Raw genomic sequence first — 24,266 nt, 5'->3', positions numbered from 1 at the left:
TATGCGCAGCAGTGTGTGTTTGTTTGTTTGTTTGTTTGTGTGTTTTTGCAATACGCTCATGGCTCTTTTGGTGTGTGCTTGGGTGTCTGCATGTGCCAGATCACTATCCACCCCTCCCTCCTCCTCTTCCTCCCGCTGAGTGTGTGTGGTGTGAATCAAGGTCAGCAGGGATCTGTTGGCAGACACCCACCCATCCCATCCATCCCACACACACACACCCCCCCTCTTCCTCCAATGCACACACACACACATACACTGAGATGGTTTGTGTGCTCTGCCCATCCAGCCATCTAGATGTCCCTGCTATGCTTGCCTCAGCTCAGTTTAGCTCGGCTCGGCTCGTGGATTAATTACCGGGGAACCCACCGCGTCTCTGACCTCCACCGTTGGACTAATTGAAATCTAATTGAATTGTGCTTGTCTAGACTAATGAAACCCTGCCACTGAAACCGCCAATCTTTTAGCCGTAGCTGTGGGCTGATAGCCACCCTGCAGCATCCATCAGTTTACGTGGATAGAGTGGATGGGTGGATGGATGGGAAAATAGAATGGCAGATGGGCAGATGGGTGGATCCCTTGTTGGTTTTGGTGGTTAAACAGCTTATTATAAAAGACAAACTCCATATGTTAAGTGACTTAAGGTGCTTGATTAAAACTTGTTAGCATTTCTTGTCAAATACTTCTCCTTGTTTGAGAAATCTCTGTATAAAAAGCTGCATTTCTGGTCTTTGCTGTTTATCAGAGATCAATCTAAATTAAAAGCAAACTTAATTTTGAGGATCACAGTAGCCAAAATCATGTAAATGACACCAGAAAACATTACTTTTCTTAGGTTCAAAAGATATGTGTAGGTTGTCAGCCATCACTTTGGAGATGAAGTTTCAGTGGTTTAGCATGTCGGTTTGACTGGTTGCACTCATGTAAACTTCATGCATCATTTGCAGGGTGTGATGGCCGCGAGATGTCCTTGTTCTGTGCACCAGCAGCATCAGAGCACTCTTGCAGGGGGAGGGAGGGAGGGAGGGAGGGAGGGAGGGAAGGGGATCCAGGCAGGATAGTGTGAACCTCAATACTCCTGTTGCGGCTGATTTCTGACAGGTGAGAAGAAGTGCCTAGGAAGAAGTGTCAGAGACATCTGGCAGTCTGAAACCTCCCCGGGGTATCAGCGGGAGATGCATGTTTCAGGGTAAACCAAACAATCAAAAATGGGAGAGAAAAAGGAGAAGAATTCAGAAACCAAGGCGTCACCTTGCGTCAAAATCTCCCCCAAAAATTCACAACACATTTTTTTTCTACTGTAGATTATTCCCACTACAGACATAAACTACTACAATATCCAAAAACATCGACAGCACCCTTGTTTCTAAAACTTTTTGAGGACCACAGAGAAGGAAGAGGGATGTCGAATGTGCTTTAACTAGACACAGGGAGATCGTGGGTGGTGGTGGACCCCAGGGAGCTGCTTGTTTTGTTGGGCCTTCTTTAGCTTTTAGCAGGTGAGAGACGCTGCCGTGATTCCACATAAGTTATTCATTTGACGTTTCCTCCCTTCTCAGCTCTTTGTAGGCTGGAATACATTAGCAACCTGGCAGAGTGGAGAGGATGCTAATGTGGAAGAGAGGGAGAGGAGAGGAGAGGAAGAAAGGATGGGGCAGAGGAGGAAAGGAGGCAGTCATTAGAGGAGGAGGAGAACAGAGAGAGAGAGAGAGAGAGAGAGAGAGAGAGAGAGAGAGAGAGAGAGAGAGAGGACACGACTTTATGATGTGTGGGAAGGGGAAGTGACCTTCCCTCTCACTTTCATCTTGGCTTTTTTCTCCCCTCGCTTTGCTCCCTGACACACACACACAAAAAACGCACACACATACACACACACGCACACATGCGCACATTGCTTGCATGTACACACACTGAAATGTTGACAACAAGCGGGTGCTCTTACAATACACTGTCTTTTCTCAAGCAGGAACACACGCACACGCACACACACACACACACACACACACACACACACACACACACACACACACACACACACACACACACACACACACACACACATCTCTGTGCCCATGTTTCATCCTTTCTCTTGCCTCTTTCTTTTCCCTGTGCAGGTCCCCTTACAGCCTGGTCAGTCTTTTAAGTTCACAGTCCTGGAAACCCTGGATCGAATCAAGGAGGAATTCCAGTTCCTCCAGGCTCAGTATCACAGGTAAACAGACTATTATATTACAGAGCATGACACATGCATTGTGCAAGCATGCATACACATACCATGCATACAAGCATGTATGTAACATGGTGCTGAATATAAGGCACATCATACATTTCTACTGTTGCTGTAGTCCATTTGCTTTCAAACCAGAAACACTGATGTGAACTGTGTAATTACTCTTTACAACTTTTTGATAACTCATCTTCTCTGCAATTTCTCAACACATTACTGTAAGTCATTTTTGTAGAAGTAGGTGTTGAGTTTTTAAATGTATCAATGTATTACCCAATAAAGACAGTGTGCAAATGCTGTCCTTTAATCTCTTTACACTAAAGGATTATATGGACTTTTGTGCCTGCTGAACCTGTGGCAATGGCACAAAAAGACTAATTCACAAAACTCACTGAAAGGGTTAAATACATCAAAACTTTTACTTTTACGTTTACACCAAATGTCTACTTTACAGATAGCAGCACTAATAGCCACACGCAGTTACAGAGCAGAAGGCACAGGGAAATGATACGCAGTTCTCAGATCTATTAGTGGCCCCAAGACATTCTTCCTGAATTCTCACTTGAATGTACAAAATGTTGCATACTGATGATGAGTTGCACCCCTTGTGAAAAATCTAACTTTTAACTCACTTCACCTACATATTGTTAAATCAAGACTTGATATTTATGCCCCTGTTGCGTGTGGTCTGCATTGTGAAACACACAGAGTTGTAATGGTGGTGTAATGGAAGTCGAGAAAGGCAGAGTTGGGGGAAGACGGTTGCAACGGCAGGGTGGAACAGCGCTGTGTATGTGTGTACATGCTGTGTGTTGACATGCCGTGTGTCACGCCCTTTTGCAATGCACACAATGTAAAGTCTTAAACTGGGACACCAGTGTTAGGCCGTTGCAGAGATCTTTAAGGTGTGATGACAGTGAAGCTTAGCTCCAGCACTGTGGCAGAATTGCTATGTGTGAGCAGCTTTTGATACAGGTAGACATTTAAAGTAGTTAGGCAAACAAATAATGCATAAATTCATTTCAATAAGAAGGTAGAAAGGTACATTATTAAATTCAATTTTTTCACTCGTGCTATTTTTGGACATGCTACACATACAGTTTTTTTGGTATATACATACAATGCACACACATGCAGTGAACATGCTTAGGGAGAGATGTCAGAGTGAGGATACTGCCATCAACCAGCGCACCCCGAGCAGTTGGGGGTTTGGTGCCTTGCTCAAGGGCACCTTGGCAGTGCCCAGGCAGGTGAACCAGCGCCTCTCCAGCCACCAGTTCACTTGCCAAACTTCATCCATACTGGGACTCAAACCGGCAACCCTTCAGTTCCCAAGCCAAGTCCCTATTGGCAGCTACTGCTGCCCCCAATAATAATAATGTACTTCAGGAGTCCTTTTAACAGTGTGTTTTTTTGGGTACAGACATTTCCAAATGTTTTTCATCTCCCCTAAAATTCTTCCATTTCTGTTTATTGCTTTTGCCATTACACTTTGATGAATTTTCAGAAACTATAAAAAAAGCAGCTCATCTCAAATTCAAAGTCAAGGAGGACAACACACTAACATTAAACTACTTAAATGGGCTTAAATCACAATAAACAAAGGCTTTTGTGTATCGGTACTGGGCCAATTCAGAGTGTTTGTTATGTACAAGTTCCATTCAAAAGGTAACACAAGAGCAGAGTCACAATACAGCTGAAAGCTTGGTCCAACTATTCAGGAACCAATCCCCTCACGCGTCCCATCCCGGCACTCTTTGATGCCAAGGAGTCGATCCAAACTTACTAAATGTGTCTGATGTTTCGCCAAACTGGATTAAATCAAGCTGTAGTTGCAGAGCTTTTTCCGATGAGAGCGGCAAAAACGTGAAAAGTCAAATATTAAACAGACGTCCCCCGGTGTCTTTGTCCCAAAATGCGTAAAAATCCTCAATGTAGAGGAGACTGGTTCACACAGCACACCTGCTGCAGGTAGAGACCAAGCTAACACTGAGCCCCTCAGAAAATAACTCAGCCAGTCACAGGAATGCATCACTTTAATTTCTTAAGATTAGACGCACAGCGGGGAAAATATGAATTCTTAATGTCCGATGGTCCCTCTTAAGTTTTCATCAGAGTTTGTATTATCAGTGATGCACTTAAGCTCGTCATAGTCTCGTTTTTGTCTTGAAAAAACATCTATCGTATCATTGTGCTGTGATGTGTGTATTTGAGCACACGTGTTTGTGTGTCTGTGTGCGCATCGGGGCCATGCGATACAGAGAGCAGATGAGCATAGTGACATCCTGTCATGTAAATAAGATGAATAACATAAGGATATTTAGTCTGTTTAATAAAAGAACAAGTTTGAGACCTGATCTATAAGAGAGGTAACCCTGAATAATTTCTGCTGTGATCTGGCGCTATATAGAAAATACAATTTACTGAACTTCCAAGGGGTGCGGCTGCCGCTGTTGGGGGGAGTTTTTTTTGTCCTCCTTAAAGCTGCGGTTGGAAGTCGTGATATAAACATCGGTTCAGAGAGAGATTTCGAATGTTAACACTCCCCATCAGATTTCCTCTCACCACCCGTAACCCCTTCCACAAAAGATCGTTGTGTGCGTTCTATGAGGAAGTAGTGGCTTCCCAGCCAATCAGGGCGACATAGTGGGGCCAATGGAGGGTCGGGAGCATAGGCTGTAAAAAATATGGACGTAGTATCCGTGACGTCACCCATCTGTTTCTGAACGCTGTTTTGAAGCCAATCGGGAGCGGCAGCCATATTGCTTCTGTCGAGCCAGTGTGACGTAAAGAGGCGGGCTTTGAGCCTCCTAGCCAACAGCTGCAGTGTTCCTGCAGGCAGCTGAGCCTCTCATTGGAAGACTAGTAATCTCAATAACTTCGAAATTGCCGAATTAGAAAAAAATTCACCCCCCTCACAGTGAGAGGACATCGAGAAATTAGCTATTCAGACTACACTCGTCTTTTGTACCAGGCTGTAAACGTGTTTATTAATGCTGCAAAGATCGGCTTTTTCCCATTCATGTGTTTGTGACTTCCGGTACTTCCGGAGCCAGCCTCAAGCGGATCCTCGATGAACTGCAGCTTCTAACACTTCTGCATTGACTCATATTTTTAGACCGGAGGTTGCCGCTTGGTCGGGAGTAGCTCTGATTGGTCCGTGATAACAGGAAAAAGGGGAATAATAAAATTACAACACATATGAAGTCATTGGAAAACACAGAGATTTTGCCATAATCTCAAATTACTTCACTTACCGATGAGTACCGATGGGTATTATGACCTTTTCTCCAAACCCAGCAGAAAAAAATTACACCTTTTTTTAAAAATCATTCCTACCAACAGCAGCTTTAACTTGGAATTTGAAATTTTCTGCCTTTTTATACACATATTTTTAACATATTTGGAACTTGGGCCGAGCACACTACTAAGAATCATCTCTGGTGATGTGCAACATACCCCTGCAACTGACTCTTTCATCAGAATATGTAGATTACATATTTTAGTTTCCAGCATATAAAACAAAATAAAATGCAATTTATGTCACTTTCCATTTTGTGCATTTTTGTGTTTCCATTTTAAGGTCACTGATGATCACATTGATTTACAACTGACCAGAAGTGACTTTGGCTCAGAGAGAAAAACTGTTGTAGGTTAAAACATCCAGCCTCTTGCTCACAACTCAGTGGGCAGACTGAGCAGCCTGCTGAGATACAGCAACACCACTTTAATGCTGGGCAGTGGACTAGCGGAGCCCTGGACACATGCGCACGCATAGATGCAAGCATTGTCAAATATCTATTAAATGCACTACTGTACACACGCTGTTGAGTACACTTTATTTAATGTTTACAGACCTGGCAGCAATAACACAACAACATTACTAACTGCTACCTGCACGGCATCAGAGCTTGTTGTAGTAGTAAACCATCTGATGTGTATCAATGACAGCTTAACTTATTGTAAGTACTGCTCTGATGGGTTGTTGGTAAACTTATTAACGCTCATCCAGCTCAACTAGAAAGTGAAAGTAAGGTCAGAACATGAATAAAGTAAATAATGTATGCTTTGTATCGCCTTTTAAGAAGCTTGTATTGAAAAACATTCAGTATGTCTGTATACTTAAGTGAAAGAATCAATAAATAACCAAACCTGTACAACTTAGCAGGACAAAATGCCACAGTGTTGATGTGAAGTTTGTGAGGTCTCTATTGGCCCAGCTGCAGAACTCTCTTAGTGTACATGTATATAACTAGACTCATTCCCGCACATGAAGATGTGATGAATTGCAGGGGGAATAAGACACACCCTGCGTACAGCTGTTACCATGAAGGTGATATCTTAAAGTGCCACTCTCAGCAGTAATAGCTACCCTGACTGTGTGGCAAAGAATATTTTTTGGGTTTCCTCAAGCAGCCTTAAACTTTGTTTGACCTCTGCAAAATCCAAGCCCTGTGGAAATTATAATTCATTTCAGTCAGATGCAAATACACCATTTAATCCAAGGGCTGTGTGTCCTTTTTCGTCCTTGTGCAGCCTGAAGCTGGAGTGTGAGAAGCTGGCGAGTGAGAAGACTGAGATGCAGAGGCACTACATCATGGTGAGTCCCGTCAGATATTTTACCACAGCTGTACAATGTGTCTGGGAATCTGAGAAGAGTCTTACGTGTTTCTTCATAAGGATTACAATAAGGGGGAATTCATCTCTAACACTTCTCTGATTGAACTTTTAGAACCACAACTGGGATATTTCACATTTAAAAAACGTACAACCAGTTTGCTTTTCAATCATATAGAAGTGTCAACACCCTGTGTCCTTTACATAACACTATCATATGACAGTTTTTAATCACTCATACCTTAAGAAAATCTTGTTATTTGCTGTTTAATGATACAGTAGCTTTAGTTATGGACTACTGCTGTAAATTTCCACAAGTTGTACAAACCATGACTAAATCCCTGTTACATTTTTGTCGTTGTGTTTATCTTTCTCACCCATACCTTGCTATAAAACATACTATTCTCTTTCACATATCTGCCCTCTTTTTTCCTCCAACCTCAGTCTTTCTATCTCACTCAGTCTGTTTCTCTGTCTCCTCTTCATCTCTCTGTTGTCTCTCGTGCGCTAACAGCCTGAGCTCCCTCTGTGTCGGTGTGTCTGTGTGACTAAAGGCTCACATGTATCGTAAGCCTTCGTCTGTGGTACAAAACCCACACAGAGCCGACCAGAATACGATATGCACCATCTGCTAAGCTGCTCGCATTTCATAAACCTGGGAGAGCGGGCAGGATCAGGGCCGTAAGCTAGATAGACAACCAGATGGATAGACAGGGAGAGAGAGGGAGGGAGAGAGAGAGAGAGGGAGAGAGAGAGAGAGGGAGAGAGAGAGAGAGAGAGAGAGAGAGAGAGAGAGAGAGAGAGAGAGAGAGAGAGAGAGAGAGAGGGGAAAAGACACAGATAGACTGTCAAATAGATGGAGTGAGAGAGAAAAGCAAGCAGGCAGACAGGGAAACAGACAAATGGATATAGGAGCACACAGAAAGACAGGCAGAAGATAAACAGATAAAAACACACAACAAAAACACACTGGAGGAACAGCACACACAATTATTCATTCATTCTACACGTAAACACACACTCTCTTGTACTTCTGTTCTTATGAGGACCTTCCATTATAGATCTCCACAGCTTATACTATCTCTGTTGTTATAACCATCAATTTATTAATTCCTTATGATGACATCAAAACTATTGAAATGGCAGTATTTCTTTGAAAGGTATCACTTTTGCATATATTACTTGTAATTGCTTCACACAAGGTACTTTGTAAAGTTTTACTGGAGATGACAGAGATAATACCAGGATAATACCCAGGAACACACCACATCTTTGGGAAGCAGAGCCCTAACCATCTAGGGGCCGTGTTGTGGTAACATAAACAAAGCATAATCCTATCGCTGTTACAAAGTCCCCATGTATTGTTGCAATTTATTTTTTTTGCAAGTAAGCAGTAAATGCCACAAAGGAAAAATATATTATTCTTTAATTTCTTTAGCTTTAGATACTTTTTGTACAAATGTAAATATACCTGTTAATTATAATCATACCATGACATACCAAAATCAAATATCAGTTAAAGCTAGGGTTGGTAGTCACGGAAATCTAGCATGAATTTGAATGTTTCCTCAGGACTCCGTCTAACCCTAACCCCTCCCCCTCCCCTCGGAGCTCCTCCAAAACAACGCCCCCGCTCACATGCCCGAGTGCTGCTGCCTCGCGACAATATGGTTGTGACTGACTCAAAACCGCTCCTCAGTCCTTTTGCATTACTTCAACTCATGTCTCACTCAGTGGTAAGAAAACACCAAAACATTATCATATTGAAAGTTAAAAACACAAACAAACATGAAATGTGCGCGCAGGAGGCGAGCAGAACGGCACGACAGGATTTGATTGGCTTCATAATTTGGCTCCTGATGGCAGGGATTGGTTGGTGTTTTCCCAGGTTTACTCTGGTTGTAGATAGCGGCTTTTTTTCCCCCGCTCTTTTTAAAAACACATTATGTATTGATTGCCATCAGGACATAAAGATCATTTTAACCAGTATAACAAAAAGTGTATCTAAATCTGACTACCAACCCTAGCTTTAATCACTACTTTTTCTCAAGAAACAAACATTTTTAGGGAATTTTTTAGGGACCCACATTTTTTATTTCCCAAGGACCCACTCGAAACCCCACCCATTGGCTCCTATAGGACTCCCTACAATGAAAAACTGTCAAAAATCACAGGGTTAACATTGTGCAGCCTGAATATTAGGTTACACTAAGTGAAGCTGAGTTGTCAGGTCTGCATCTTGATACTAACAAGTCATGCTTTAAACAAGAACAAAGTGGGATTAATACCTCCTTTGTTATTTTAAGTTGGCAGAACATTTCAAGGCGCGTCATGACCACCAGTTGAACTGAGTGAGGAGTGAAACAGAGAGCAGATGTAGGAAAGGAGGTGAAGTTTGAACATTAACATAAAAAGAAAAGTGTTCATGAATGACTCAGTCGGGCTCACTTGATTGTTTGCGTATGTAGCTAATGTAAGCTGTCACAGCTCAGGTAATTGTTGCTTTGTAACTGACAGTTGTTGACTGTAAGGCTCTCCTATTCTAGTGCTACTGTACACTGAGACATTAATATGAACATTTTATTGGCTAAGGAAAATAAAAGGCAAGCCGTTAACTTCACCAAGAGATGTTTCTATTGTTTTTAGGCTAGGAGTCCCTTTCTACTAATTTGGTCACCTTATGATGATATCTTCATAGCAACTGCCTGAAGGGCTCCTTGGTAGGAGAGGTAAATTCAGTGTGCTATTTGTCCATCAGTTGTCATCGCTGACTCTAGCGTTTGTGTACAAAATGACATAAAATCACTTTAAAATGACCAGTTATTCCCTCTAAAATGACTTAAAGGCCAAAACTTAATCTCCAAGGGGCACTTACATCCCAGTAAAAGGCAGATTGTTATTTTGTCGTTGAATAAACACAATGCAGATTTAAAGTAAAATCTCAAACTGCATTAGAACAAGTAAACTGCATACAATTGCAAAGCCAAAAACGTTTTGAGGTTTGTTTAGGTTCTTGAATTACTCAAACAGATCCATAACAGGTCCTTACAAACAATAAGACTTGTCAATCTGACCTCATTTCATTAAAAATATCCTCAATATGTTTTTCTAAGTGGTTAAAAAGAACAAGAAGAAACGTGCACACAAATATGATATAGTGCAGAACACCCACAAAGAAATTGCTCCAGAGAACCACAGAGTTTAAAACACCCACTGCCCTAATCTCAGGCACTCCCTGGTTTTAGCTGTGGTCTCACTGAATTACAGTGTGGAAAAAACAGCACACACAAACATCCACCTTCTCCACTGTAAATCCTTGCCACCTAGTCTTACACAATGGGAGTGGTGGCATGCCAGCATAGATGTAGTTCCTCTCTAAGACGAGGGCAGTGCATGACATTTGATCGAACTTTGTGCATATTAAGTGTCACGGCCTTTGTGACCACTGAGTGATCCCAAACAGAGAGAGACAGAGAACACAAGCACGAGAGTACCCTCTGCTATAAGTCAGTTCAACGCTCGACTGCAGCAGCTCCATATGGTAGAGGGTTAGAAAGCTATAAACGCATGTGACATATTCATATAGGTTAGCAGAGGGTTAGCTCTCCAGGCTACAGTGTTTGAACTAGGGCTCCTTGTGCTGGTGAACAGAGTGCCATGCTACTTCATAGACATGGCTCCAAAATGAGAGGGAGGGAAAGAGGGAGAGAAAATGAGAGGGAGGGGAGTGAAAGAGAGGCTCAAAGGGAAAGATAGCTTGAGAGAAAAAAAGGCTCAGAGTGTCAGACTGAAAAAAAACAGGGAGCTGCTGAGAGAGGGAGGGAAGGATACAAACGGAGGCAGAGATAAAGAGAATAAAAGAGAAGAGGGAGAGAGTGATAGAGGCAGGAGAGAGATACAGAGGGAAAGAGAGAGTGAAAAAATGAGACGAAATGAGAGAGAGATATCAGGGGACAGAATTGCAGAAAGGAGAGATGGAGGGTGAAAAAAAAAGCTGGGAAGGGATGAAATGAAGAGAGAGAGAAAAGAGAGTATGCAACACAGAGTGCAAGAGGAGGAGATAGTGATGTGTTTGTGTGGGGGGGCGTGAAATGAAAGAAAGAGAGATAGAGAGGAAAAGAGAGGGAGAGGGTGCACGCACAGACACGTAAATAATGTGAAGCAACAACGGACTCGCTGCGCCCACAGAGGAGATAACCCAGAAGGCTATATTTAGCTCGTTAGGCCTGTCATCCACACTGAGGCCTGTTTCCACAGGCTGGGGCTCTGCTCACCACGCTGCACTGCTCCAGCCTTTACTATTCATCACGTTTAAGCTCTTTAAATACTCGGGTGAGGGGTTGGAAAGTACAAATTTTGGTTATACAGGGTGATGCATTCAGAGTTTTTAGTGAGCTTTTACGCTTTAACACCCAAGAAGACACGTCGATGCGCAGAGCAAGTTTCAGTGATTATTCAGCAAGACTGTCTCTCAGAGGAGAAAAGCAGAATAAACAGTTTAACATGTCAGTTTGTGGTTAAGTGACAATGACCACTAGCTGAAAAAGTGAACAGGCAATGCGTTGACTTGTTGTAGAACCTGAGTATGTGCCAGTGGAGGTCCTGGTGGTTTGAAGGATCAACAAAATGATGGGTTTTGACTTGGGAGGTAACTCTTTGCTCACTTACAAAAAGTTAAAGTTCGTCTTTTAACCCAGTTTCCCCAAACTTGACGAAGTGGCTTTTTAAAACTAGAGATGCACTGATAATGAAAATCAGGGCCAATATCCATGCTGATGTCAAAAACAAAACATTTTGTTGTTAGCATATTTCAAAGTGTTTGCATTGTAATTCTTCATGTCTGTCTTTCAAAGGTTGAGACTTGACATATTTGAACTGTTGCTAGTCCCACCCATAGACTGTATATATAATGGACAGCGTTGCTCCGCCTTTTCCCATTGTACAGTTTTGAAGCCAAAATATCCCGTTTCAGAACGCAGACATCTTTTAAATTTTCTGCAGCCAGAGTCTGCGCAGTAGGGAAATAGTGTGTTTCCACAGTAACAAGATCCGCCCTACAGCGTACCGTCCTGAGGTCCTACGGAGTTTCTCTCTGCAGCCAGTCACCAGGGGGAGCAGTATTTGTGGAAGCCTCACTTTGAGCCGAGCAATTGGACGTCCATTTGTTTTTGCAGTCTATGGTCCCACCTCCTGAAATGCCAATGAAACATGTCTTACAAACTGCGTGTTGGTGATCTGTCTCTGAGAAAATGCAGTACCCCCACACTGCTGACACTTTCTTTCTCATTTGGCCATAAAGATCAAATTTGAGGTGATGTCTTCTGCTTGTAAAAAAAACCTCTCCTCTGAGTCAGCCGCTAGTTATACCAGCTTGCCAGCGTTACATTTATGCAGATAAACATCAGCTACTGACATCAGTACATAGCACTTATTTGGCAGATGGGGCAATGCTTGTCAATGGGGCTTATATCAGCCAGCACCAATGTTCAACTGATAAATAAGCACATTCCCAATTAAAACCTTAACAACCTAAACTTAACCAAACCTCTTTATACCTTTGAACAAAAAAAAGTTTAACTTAAACTCTAAAGTAGGCAGAGTAAGTTCCTTTTCACACTTGAAGGATGGAGGGTTGCTGCAGTAGAGCCAGGTTTGAATATGTAGTATTTGTATGTAGGCAGATCCACACTCTGCATCTTCCCTGCATGGAGTGTATGTTTCATGTCAGCTGCTTCACTACACTTCTTCTTTCCTCATATGTAGAGAAAGACTGACAGAGTGTAACATTTGCGGTTACTGCAAACACACAAACATGCAGTCACACACACCAAGAGTGTCTGTAGGCGTCTTGCTTTTCTCCTCCTGTTGTATTTATAATTCATGGCTCTCAGATTTCACTGCTCTCCTGGAATTCCACTGTGTATTTTTAAATAAGGTTGCATTGTAGCCCGGGCTAATCGGAGGGCGTAGATGTGTCGGTCACATGCTTACACAAAGTGCAAGAAAAACTCTCGCCTGGAGAGCTGTGTTCACCCCCTGATGGCCTGAGGGGAGAATGTTGCAAAGCGCAAATTACACAAGCACACACCAGTCTCAGTGAAAGAAGAGGAGATAAAAGTGTCTTGCATCATGAAACCCAAAAAGTCAACATTTTAATCCAAATAGACCTTGTGTCATACTACTCTTTCACTCCTTCCTGCTAGATGTTGTGGACTGTTTGACACTTTTTGGCCTCAGATGTAAGGCTTTATAACTACAAGTTTCACCGCTGAATATACTGTATATTTCAGTTCACTTGCTGACCTGGTTTTCTTCATCTATTCTCTGCCTTAAGAAACCTTTTTACTTTCAAAGTTTTAGCTATTCTGCAGCCTTCCTCTCATTTCTCTTGTCAAACACAAGACAGAACTCTTATAGGGGAATAGAGCACCCAGACCCTTTAATATAAAGTATTAAAAAAGACATGACTACTGGAGGGTGACAGCTCACAGTTGGGAATTACATTAGGGGCCTCTCCAGGGATGTGTGTTGTCTGTGTCAGAATGAGTGTGTGTGTCAGAGTGAGTGTGTGTGTCTGTGTGTGTGCACACGCTCATTGCGGTATAGGCTCTGCAGGGGTCTGCTGTTAGTAAACAGCCATATTGATGGAATCAGAGTGCTCTATACAAAACAATGTTGTACGCTGCCATAGGATATAATACCATACAATAACATACGATGCAATACTAAAGGATAGCACATGGTGCAATATGATACAATATGAAACAATAAGGTACTGTACAATACAATATGACAGTACGATTTACTGTATAATACAATTTAATATGATACAATACAATAAAATACAATAGAATAAGACACAATGCATTATGATAAGGCATGATGTTATGTTATTAGATACCATATGATCTGATTCATTATGATACAGTACGATACGATTCACTTTATTGTCACCTTTTGTCTTGGACTCGAGCACTGATACAAAATGCTGTCTCAATAAACTTGTTAAAAGAATATGACCATACTGTCACTCCTGTTAATTTTGTCCTTTATGGTTAGATAGAGAAGTTGAATCTGTATGGACAATAGCTACTGACTGATCATGACAACAAATGATCTGACAGGTGATGTGTGGGGTGCATGGAAATAATGAATAGAAAAGGTTTTACAATAGCAAGAAACAAACACATCAATAGACAGTCTGCCTGAAACTCTGAATAAATCACTATTTTGTTTCATTTCAAATCCACTAACAGATTTCAGATGTGGGCTTTGATACAACCAGGCTGAACTTTCAGAGTGTTGTTCCAGAGAGAGCAGCAGAAGAAGCATGAATGGAGTGATGTTTAATATTGTTTTAGGGGTCTCACTGTAATGAAAAGAATAATTGTCTCAAGTAAACTAACCATCTTTTAAATGTTTTACACTGATAGAAAACATCCTAAATTTGATTTTAGATGATAGAAATCATGTTTCATAAAATCATATTCTGGTAATAACAAATTATCTTTATCTGTAATCTTGGAGCTTGAACTAATGTACCATTGGATTGTATCATGGCTTCAGTGTTTTATCTCATGCTGACCATACGGTCAATGTTGAAGTGTGTGTGTGTGTGTGTGTGTGTGTGTGTGTGTGTGTGTGTGTGTGTGTGTGTGTGTGTGTGTGTGTGTGTGTGTGTGCGTGCATGCGTGCGTGTGTGTGCTGTCTGTTCTGTACATCCCCTCAGGCAGAGATGGTGTGTGTGTGTGTGTGTGTGTGTGTGTGTGTGTGTGTGTGTCTGTGTGTGTGTGTGTGTGTGTGTGTGTGTGTGTGTGTGTGTGTCTGTGTGTGTGTGGATTAATGCGGTGCTCTCAGCCTCTTACTCCGCTCCCAGCTCATCCGTCTGATTCAGGCTGACACACTGTGTTCTCCTCAGCAACATTACAGTCACAGACTGCTTGAGAGGAGGGAGGGTCAGAGAGAAAAGGAAGGGAAGGGAGGAGAGAAGGAAAAATGAAGGGAGCCGATAGAGTAATAAGGGAAGTGGAGACAGAGATGAGGGCAGGGAGAGAGAGAGAGAGAGAGAGAGAGAGAGAGAGAGAGAGGGGGCGGGGGGGGGGGATAGAGTGAGCAAAACCAAGAGATGAAAGAGAAAAATGAGGGAGAGAGAGAGAGAGAGGGCACAGGGGCATTGGCAGGAAGATCATGAAAAAAAAGAACAAGGACATCGGAGAAGAGAGGGAGGAAAGAAAGGAAGACAAAACACATCAAAGATGATAAAAACAAGGTGCATTTTTTGTGTACCATAGTTTGAAGGAGAGGGATAAGGGGTTGAATAGACAAGAGATGAAGAGAAAAGCCAAGAATAGGAGGAAGAGAAGAAGAAATGAGACCAATGATGGATAGCATGGAGGCAGAGGGCAGAATCTGAGGAGGAGACTGTTCCTCCCTGAGCTAAACTTTGCTGGGAGTAGTCTTGAGGGATTTAAGCGGGGGCCAGATGTAGGGAAGGATTGAGACTGTTTTAAGAGTCTTAAACCTGTCTGAACTGTCTGAAGCAGGGGGAGCAAACAGGATGGGTGTGTTAGTAAAGATGGATCAGATCTGCCGTTCTGTACACACAGTACACATGTGTTTATATACAAAGCCCCCTCTGATTCAAGGTCAGTGCCATCCAGAGGTTTCTCCGGCTCTCCTTCTGATGAAACGCGCAGCAAGAGAAGCCACAGTGAGGCTGAACGTCTACTGTGACTGATTTAGTCATCACCCGCTGACAGGACACAATGGAGAAGTCAGCCTGCTAAACTAACCTCTGATGCGGGTTAGCGCAGTGTGCTAATAAATGTTTTAACATCCACCGTATTTGTGTGTCTGTGTGTGTGTGTGTGTATGTGTGTGTGTGGGCGGGCAGATGAAAGAGACAATCTCACCCCAGAGACACCGACGAACAATGCTTTTGTTAAGGTTTTCTAACGCGCATCCACACCCCCGCACCCACAAATAATGCATGCAGGAGTAAACACAAGCTGCTGGCACACACTTGTAGGCAGCACACACACACACACACACACACACACACACACACGTACACACACACACACACACACACACACACACTGTATGAACACTTGCTGTAAAGCCACACATGCACAAGTACAGTTTTGCACTCACATACGCACACATACAAGAATGTCCCATTTAGATAAATCACCTTGGATTAGACCCACTTCCTACAGCTCATTTTTAAAGTCTGCCAGTGTTCTTCGCAGAATGCATAGAAGAGAGAGAGAGAGAGAGAGAGAGAGAGAGAGAGAGAGAGAGAGAGAGAGAGAGAGAGAGAGAGAGAGAGAGAGAGAGAGAGAGAGAGAGAGAGAGAAATAACCCTCCCAGAAGAGTGGAGGGGCGGAAAGAGGAGGGAAACACCAGAGCTGAGAAAGAAAGAGACAGAGAGAGGGAGGGAGAGAGAGGGAGAGAGAGAGAGAGAGAGAGAGAGAGAGAGAGAGAGAGAGAGAGAGAGAGAGAGAGAGAGAGAGAGAGAGAGAGAGAGCAGATCATTGATGAAAAATGCTGGAATGCTTTTTGTCTTGCCTGGATGATGTCAGTGCTGAGTGTATGTTAGATACGAGTGATGTTCAGAGGAGTGGAAAGACACATACAGATAAACAATGCAACCTCTTCTATCTTAAGTAGCCTGGCTGCTGAACTGATACGAGCTACGAAACAGGTGAAACAACTCTAAAACTCCAGGGATTTTACGCCCTCATTTACTCTTAGTCAAACCTTTCTTTCAAAACGTTTAAACATTTAAGTCTGTCGACAAGTTAAGCACACAAAGCCTTTAGGTTCAGCAATAAAATGACAAAAAAAGTTATCATCTTTTTTTTATGTAAACATTTTACTCATGTACATAATGCAATTTGTGAAGTAGCCTCGTTGGTTCACTGAAAGGTCATCTTGTTGCTGCGTATGAGCTTAAGGAAGGTAACAACACCTTAAAAACCCTTTCAAATTATGGTACTTTGTATAATGTCAATGTAAGTAGCAGCCTCCACTGATCCCAACAATGTCAAGACAGATGTAATACTATTCTCTAGACATTGGGAACTATTAAGAAATGAGAACATGCCGACAAGGACTGAACGATATTGTAAAAAACTGATATTGCATGTATTTCTACCTGCAATATGGAGTGTGATACAAAAGAATGCATATTTTTATTGCAGATTAATGCTTTTTTTTTTTTTTTTTTCTACACAAACTCAATCAATCAGTCACTCTTTATTTATATATCCCCAAGTCACAACACATGTTATCCCAAGATGCTTTTCTCACATAATTAGGTCTAGACCGTACTCTATCTTATATTAACATTGAGACAGGATCAGATCTAGTGAATGGTTCAATATCTTTATTTTGGACCTTAAGTCAAACAACTCCTTAACATGTGTTGCTGATGTGGACACTAAAAGTGCACCCAGCGGGACACCCGTCCCTTAAATGGTCCATTTGAGTGGCTACAGCTGTAACCAGCACCAGGCAAGGTCCTGCTAATAGAGGGAATAAATCCACATGGCATATTTTAGCATCTGCCTCAAGCTTATTGTGTGTTACTGTGACGCAGCTGCGTGGAGTACATCTCATCATTCTACAGTCATGTAGACTGTACATGCATAGTCGCTGCATTTTTCTCTTGTTAGGAATCTCAGAGAACCAAAACCATATTAACTGGCACTGATGCTGTCTTCATCTCTGATATTTACTGATGGTTAGCATTTCTCTTTTCTTGTTATTAATGGCGGTTAGCAAACAGCTTTCAGATGCGCCACAGCCACCATCTGGTGGTAGCACCACATAACAACCAGGCACTGTAAAATCAGTGGGACAGTTTATTTCAGGGTGGGGTGATGAGAGCATTAACTCTTTCACAAGCTAGTGTCTATTCCATAATTCAGAAGTCATGACTCATCTATTGTCTTTATTATGACAGATTGAAGTACTTTAGTTTAATGCCCAAAACATATTTCCTGTTTATGGATCTGTTCTAATGTACACACATTGTGGATTATTTAGTGGACCTTTGTCTGCTGCAAGAAAGTAGAAGATATACAACATAAACGCATTATATTTATATTAATTTACCCGTTAGAAGCTGAAATATTTATAAAACTAATTTATCTCCAGCATAGTGTAAGCCTTTTTTAGTCTCTATTTAGACAAACTCAAATCAACCCATTTGCATGTTTGTGTCAGAAATCATTGTTGGTGACATTTACCTCCCCATATTTCAGTTAAATTAAAGTCATCTCATATAAATCCTTCAAACTCTCATCACACAAACACACACAAACTGTCCCTCTTCCATACTTTCTGGGTAGGCTGTGCTGTGTGTTCAGCCATTTGGCTTACTGTTCCTCCGTCAGGATAAGCAACACACACTAATGGCTGATTTATACTTCTGCGTTGAATCAACGGCGTACCCTACGCCGGGGGTCTGCGTAGCTCCTGTACCTACGCCGAGGCCTACGCACATAGCTGACGTGCACCTCCTCCAAAATGTAACTCCCCGTAGAGCCGACGCGGACCGCAAGCTCTGTGATTGGTCCGCTCGGCGGCTTTGTCTTTCCCGCATTTACAGCACTTTCGGGATCCCGGACATCGGCCGCACATCGGCCGTGTATTTCATCTCCTCCTCTCTATTCTTCATGTAATCATGTCTGTATGATAAACAGCAACATGTATCAGCTGTAGATTAACATAACACGCTCTGAATCGCTGTGGAAAAGTAAACAGAGATCGTAGCGGGACCAGAAGCAGGCGGCCGGCTATCAGAGAGACCGCACTGCCCTCAGGCGTTTCGGCGGAGAATTGCTGCACGACACAGACACAACAACGCACAAGTATGTGGTGCTCATGTCTGCGTCAGCCCCTGCTGCGTAGGGGAGACGCAGAAGTATAAATCAGCCTTTAGACATAACCACAGTTACACCAACCTTGCACTCTGCTACAACCAAGCGGCAACCTCTGGTCTCAAACTATGAAGCCCATGCGGAAGTGTTATAAACTGCAGTTCATCGAGAAGCCGCTTGAGGCTGGCTGCAGAAACACTGGAAACCACATACACACCAATTCAGAAAAGACAATCTTTAATTTAGCTAATTTCTCTATCGGCACACACTGTACGAGGGGCTAATTTTTTTCTAACGCGACAGTTCAGAAGATATTAAGATTACGAGTTTTTGCCCAAATAAGGACATGACTGACTTGACTCCCGGACGGGAACACATAGCGGTTGGCTAAGAGACTCAAACTCCGCCTCTTTACGTCACACTCTGCCTGGTTGAGTTCCGCATTTCCAATATGGCTGACGCCGTCAATTAGCTCCAAAACAGCGCTCAGGAACAGAAGGGTGACGTCATAGTTACTATGTCCATATTTATACAGTATGGCTACAACACACACACAGCTTACTTGACAAGAGATCCTGCATGGCACTAAATGAGAGACAGTGACACAACAGAGACTGTTTATAAGGCAGGACTGTGGACATGAGAGGTTGTAATTGGAGTTTTGATTAACCTATTATAAAAGCAACTTCAACATACCAACAAATACTGCAATACTGCAATTTATAGCTATTACTATGTTGCAGTTGTAGTACATTTTACTGTGCTTAAGTCTTAATGAAAAGCACAATACAACATAGCAGTGTGAGTTATTTTCTTGTAGTATCCAGGTCCATTCACTGTACTTGAATCTGCTTTGCTGGAAAGTAGCATTGTTCATGCAAAGACTACCCACACACTGTAAGATCCAAATTGTCAGCCATGAGGTTTAACTGTGAGCATTAAAGAATACTAGGAACTGCGGCCTTATTTACACCAACATTATTCACAGACTAAAAAGCAGTTGTTGGTATACTACAGTCCAGACTATCATAGAGTGTTGTCACAAGAGTGCTGTACAGACTGAACAAATAGCACAATAGTCACTTCACTGCTGTCTAGCCTACACCCACAGGACAACTGCTACTACATTTCACTCACTTAGCGTTCTCCTCTGCCTCTTCAGAGGAAACCCTGACTGGACCAATTAATTGTGGGATTGAACTGGTTGTACTGTTAAAAGTAAAATTCTTGCTAGAACAGCTTTTTTTCCCACTGTAACAAAGTGATGTTATAACTCACCTAGTAGCTTCTGGCGTTCAGCAAATATTCTGCAGTACTCTAAGCTTATGTCACCTGTTAGTGTTTAAATTTCTGAGATCATAAAGCTGATTTCAGCCTGAGAGTTGCTGTTTTGAATGACCACATAAACACTTTTTGTGCTGTCCTAAAGGTGAAGTTCTTTCTCTCCTCCCTGCAAGGAAGCGAGTGCGGGGGAAACGATGCCGCAGAGACCAATAAACCATCACAATTTAATATTGTTATCAGCAGTAGTTCTGCACTTCTCTCGTGGCATCACAATGAGGGGCACTGGAGCATAAAGAGGTGAATAACCTCCTGCTACTGGGAGGATGGTTTGAAAATGTTGCTTTTACTAGTGCCCAAACGTGTAAAGATATTTCATCTGTGCTCATGCCTTTTATCAGACTTATAAGCTGGCAGTGGTAGAGAAAGGACAGTTTAAAGGTCCCATGTAATGAAAAACACATTTAGCCTTGATTTTACATAATATAATATAGTCAGCCTCCACCCTAGAAACTATAGGGATGTGGAAGTGCAATAAATTCTGCACTGTTTTTTTAGCGCTCCTTCTGAGAAAACACATCTTCTACAAGTTGATTTGAGTTGGCTCCTGTGGAAAACTACTCCCACCCATCGAGCATTCCACTCGCAATTGGGGTTTTGCTTTAGGGTTGCAAAGTCAAGATGTCAAGGGTTAGAGCCAGACATACAGCTGCTCTGCTGCTGGTTGCAAAAACCATCGCAAAGGTCTTTCCTCTGTCCCTGTTCCTGCTGTGTACTGGGTAAAGTAGCTGTTTGTGTTCACACATGCAGCCCACCCTGCACATTATAGGGAGTTTTCAGGAGTTATGGGAATAAAGATATTGACTGAGGGTTCAGCGGATTAATTACTACAAAGGCCTCAGCAACATCATAGTAACTATAGGCCCAATCAATAAAATGCATACTGTTCATATTATATTTTCTTTTGCTGATGACCTCCAAGCAACAATCTACTATCAGTTCTTACTGGATTCAAATTGGTCAAACTGTGAGATGTTGGTTGGGCAGTTAAAGGAAAACACGACTTTGCACACTGGAATCAACATGTTTTCTCATTTTTGAAATGAGAGACAAAAAATAATTCTGTGAGAGGCTAAACCAAAGCTTTTCATAAATATATAATCCCTTTCTAAATTACGCAAAAGAAATGATTCAGTCAGCTGCTGTCTTGTAGTCAATGTGATAACTCAGTTTAGAAATAATCATACTAGAGTCTCTCAGATTTCCTCATGTCTAACGTAACATATCGGTAGCTGTGTCTCCTGTTTTTTCGAATTTAATTTAATCAAATTCTATTCTGGTTATTAACTTAAGTACTTCTTTTGTTTTTTGTTAGTTACTTTTCTTTTAAATTGGTATTTTACATTGTTTATGATTGATTCAAAACTCCAATCTGTTGTGTTTTTGTACCTGCCTGGAGAAAGTTCTAATAATGAGATTTCATAAAAAGGAACAAACTTTGTTTTGTAGGCTGGCTGTCACTTCAACGATAGTGACCAATGGTTTAGTTATGTCTGTGTTTATGTGTCAGAAGCATAGACTGTAAATAAAAGTGGACAGCGTTGCTCCGCCTCTTCCCGTTGTACAGTTCCGAAGCCAAAAAATCCCTCTCCTGGGCGCCGCCATTGTGCAGCCAGAGCCTGTGAAGCCTTTGTAATAAGCTCCGCCCTACAGCGTGACGTCACAAGACGCTGTGTGTCCTTTGAAGTTTCGTTCTACGGTGGCTGTGAATCAAAGGAAACCCAGAAGTAAAACCTTGTTTTTTAAACTCTAATAACTAACGAAAAAGAAACTTTTCAGAAAAAAGAGGCCTTGAACACAAAACAGTCAAATACTAACTACATATAACCACAGCATACGGATGTGAGAAACATTCATACAACGTGTATTTATTTTTTAAAGTTTGACTGCTCCCCCATTCAAATGAATGGGGGAGACGGATTTTTTGACCTATACTGCAACCAGCCACCAGGGGGCAGTCACACTGCTGAAAGCCTCACCACCAGGGCCGTATCCGGCACGCTTGGTCAGAAGCATTTTATTGGCAGAGGAAGCTAATATTTCGTAAATGTCCCACATTGTTTAATCTAGAAAACAGCTGTCGTATAAATGCAGTGGTTTTAAAAGTACAGCATGTTTCTTTGTTAAATTTATTAGAAAAGTAAAAAATAAGAAGCTATTCAGGTGTTAAGTGTCGAAAAAGTTTAGAAAATTTGAGCCTGAGTGAATGAACTTATCACAGTACACTACGGTGTTTTGTTGTGTAACATATCTTTGAGTATTTTCTTAAGAATTTATTATCTATATCATTATTCTCTTTTATTTAGCCTTGTTTTGGTATTGCAGCTTTGGGATACATCACTGAAGAAACTCTTATTTCTCAATGACAGTGAAATGTATTGTCATGAATGACATTTTTCATTTTAACAGTCTCAATGAAATCTTTCCATTGAGTCCACCTACTCTCAAAAATGCACAGTGGCAGCATCAAAGCTACTCAACCTTCACAGCTGCTGCAGAACGAACCTTCACGGTAACCCTTCATAATGTTGTTCTGGTCCTACACAGTCAGCTGCTTCATTACAGCAGATCTCTGGCTGCTGAAGTGTGCTCTGTTGTTACTTACAAGGTTGCAGGGCTGTGGTTGCTGCACTTAGCTGTTAGTGTAGTGGATGAAAAGTGAGATTTTAAATGAAAAGAGAGAGGACAGAATGAAAGAGTAGCGAGTGAAAGGGGAAGGTGTGCAATGACAGAGAGGTGAAGAGGCTGATGGGAGAGATGGATGGAGGATTAATAAGGAGAGAAAGATGAGAATTGAGTTAAAAGGTGGAGGAGAGGAGGAGAAGTGAGGTGTAATGATGGAGAGGTGACGAAGGAGGCTGATGAGAGATGGAAGGAAGGGGGAAGAACAAAGAGAAATGTCACATGTCTTTCATGTTGAGAGGGTTAGAAGAGGCTGACATGGAAGCACAAAGAGCCAGCTACAGTACATATGTTCAGGTCTGTACATAGAAGTGTGTTTTTTTTCTACACAGGGAAGAGTTTCTGTGCAATGTATGAACATGTTTTTTTGAACATAAAACACCTTTTTTCACATCTGCCCATGATAGGAATAGTAAGATAGAAGGGCAAAATACTCAGTGGACGTGGGCTCAACAAAAAGAGAGAAAGGAAGAAATAAAGATATAGCTCTTGACAAGGACAAGAGGGAAAGATCAAGAGAGAGACAGAGAGAGCAAATAAATAGAGTGATCAAACCAGGAAGGAAATGGCGAGATAGAGGGAGAGAGAGCATGAAAAAGAGGGAGAACATAAAGGAGACAGATGATTGATAGAAATGACTGGAGGAAAGAATAAAGAAAGAATGATAGCGTAGAAAAGAGACATGAGTGTACTGTAAAAGACGGGTGACATGATACAGCTGGTGGACAAAAACAAGGTGAGACAATAGAGGAGAAAGGGAAAGAAAGAGTAACAAAAAGAAATGAAAGGATAATTGGTAAGAAAGTCAGAGAGGGTGTTGACAGGAGAGGGAGACAAGCGAGAGAGGACAAGAGACAAACAACATAGATAGATAGATAGATAGATAGATAGATAGATAGATAGATAGATAGATAGATAGATAGATAGATAGATAGATAGATAGATAGATAGATAGATAGATAGATAGATAGATAGATAGATAGATAGATAGATAGGTAGATATGTCAAAGACTTTGGGGGAATTGGAAGTGTTCTGGCTTTATGTTTGTTGGGTATGTGTTCATGTAGTTTTTGTTGCAAACTGGGATATGCCATAACAAACATCACTCACCTCAGGTTGTTGGCAGTCTCTAGAAAATTAGCAGTGCAACAAGAGGAAGATTACCCATAGTTCCCCAGGTGGATATCCTCTTTCCACACAGGAAAACCCCAAAATATTGGGTGTATCGGAATCTGTTTACATAGCACTAACTTGACTCAACAAATCTCTGGTCACAGTGAAGTCTTCAGTCCTCAGTGTTCAAGTCTGTGTCAAGTCACTAAATACAAATCCGAGTCGAGTCCCGATTACCTGATGATTTGTGAGGAGGCTAAAGCCCCGCCCCAACTCCAACCTTTTGTCTTTAGTTATGTAGCCTGAGAGTTGGGTTGGGTCAGCATTTCCAGTATGGTGACTGCCGTTCAAAGGCTTCGAAACAGTGCTTCAGAAACGGATGGATGACGTCACAAAGACT

General features: G+C 41.9%; 1 protein-coding gene across 2 annotated transcripts in view; it reads left to right on the top strand.

The window, feature by feature from the left end:
* The window catches only part of tle2b (TLE family member 2, transcriptional corepressor b), a 99,179-nt gene that overhangs the window by 12,070 nt on the left and 62,843 nt on the right, over window positions 1-24,266 (top strand). For both annotated transcript variants that reach the window (XM_034675507.1, XM_034675517.1), the window contains exons 2-3: window positions 2,112-2,209; window positions 6,761-6,824. In XM_034675507.1, the coding sequence (XP_034531398.1) occupies window positions 2,112-2,209; window positions 6,761-6,824 (162 nt within the window). The remainder of the gene's footprint in view (window positions 1-2,111; window positions 2,210-6,760; window positions 6,825-24,266) is intronic.

The sequence above is a fragment of the Notolabrus celidotus genome, chromosome 2 (genome assembly GCF_009762535.1).
Source record: "Notolabrus celidotus isolate fNotCel1 chromosome 2, fNotCel1.pri, whole genome shotgun sequence".
NCBI lineage: Eukaryota > Metazoa > Chordata > Actinopteri > Labriformes > Labridae > Notolabrus > Notolabrus celidotus.
The sequence above is the reverse complement of the archived record's forward strand: the minus strand, read 5'-3'. Positions and strand labels throughout refer to the sequence as shown.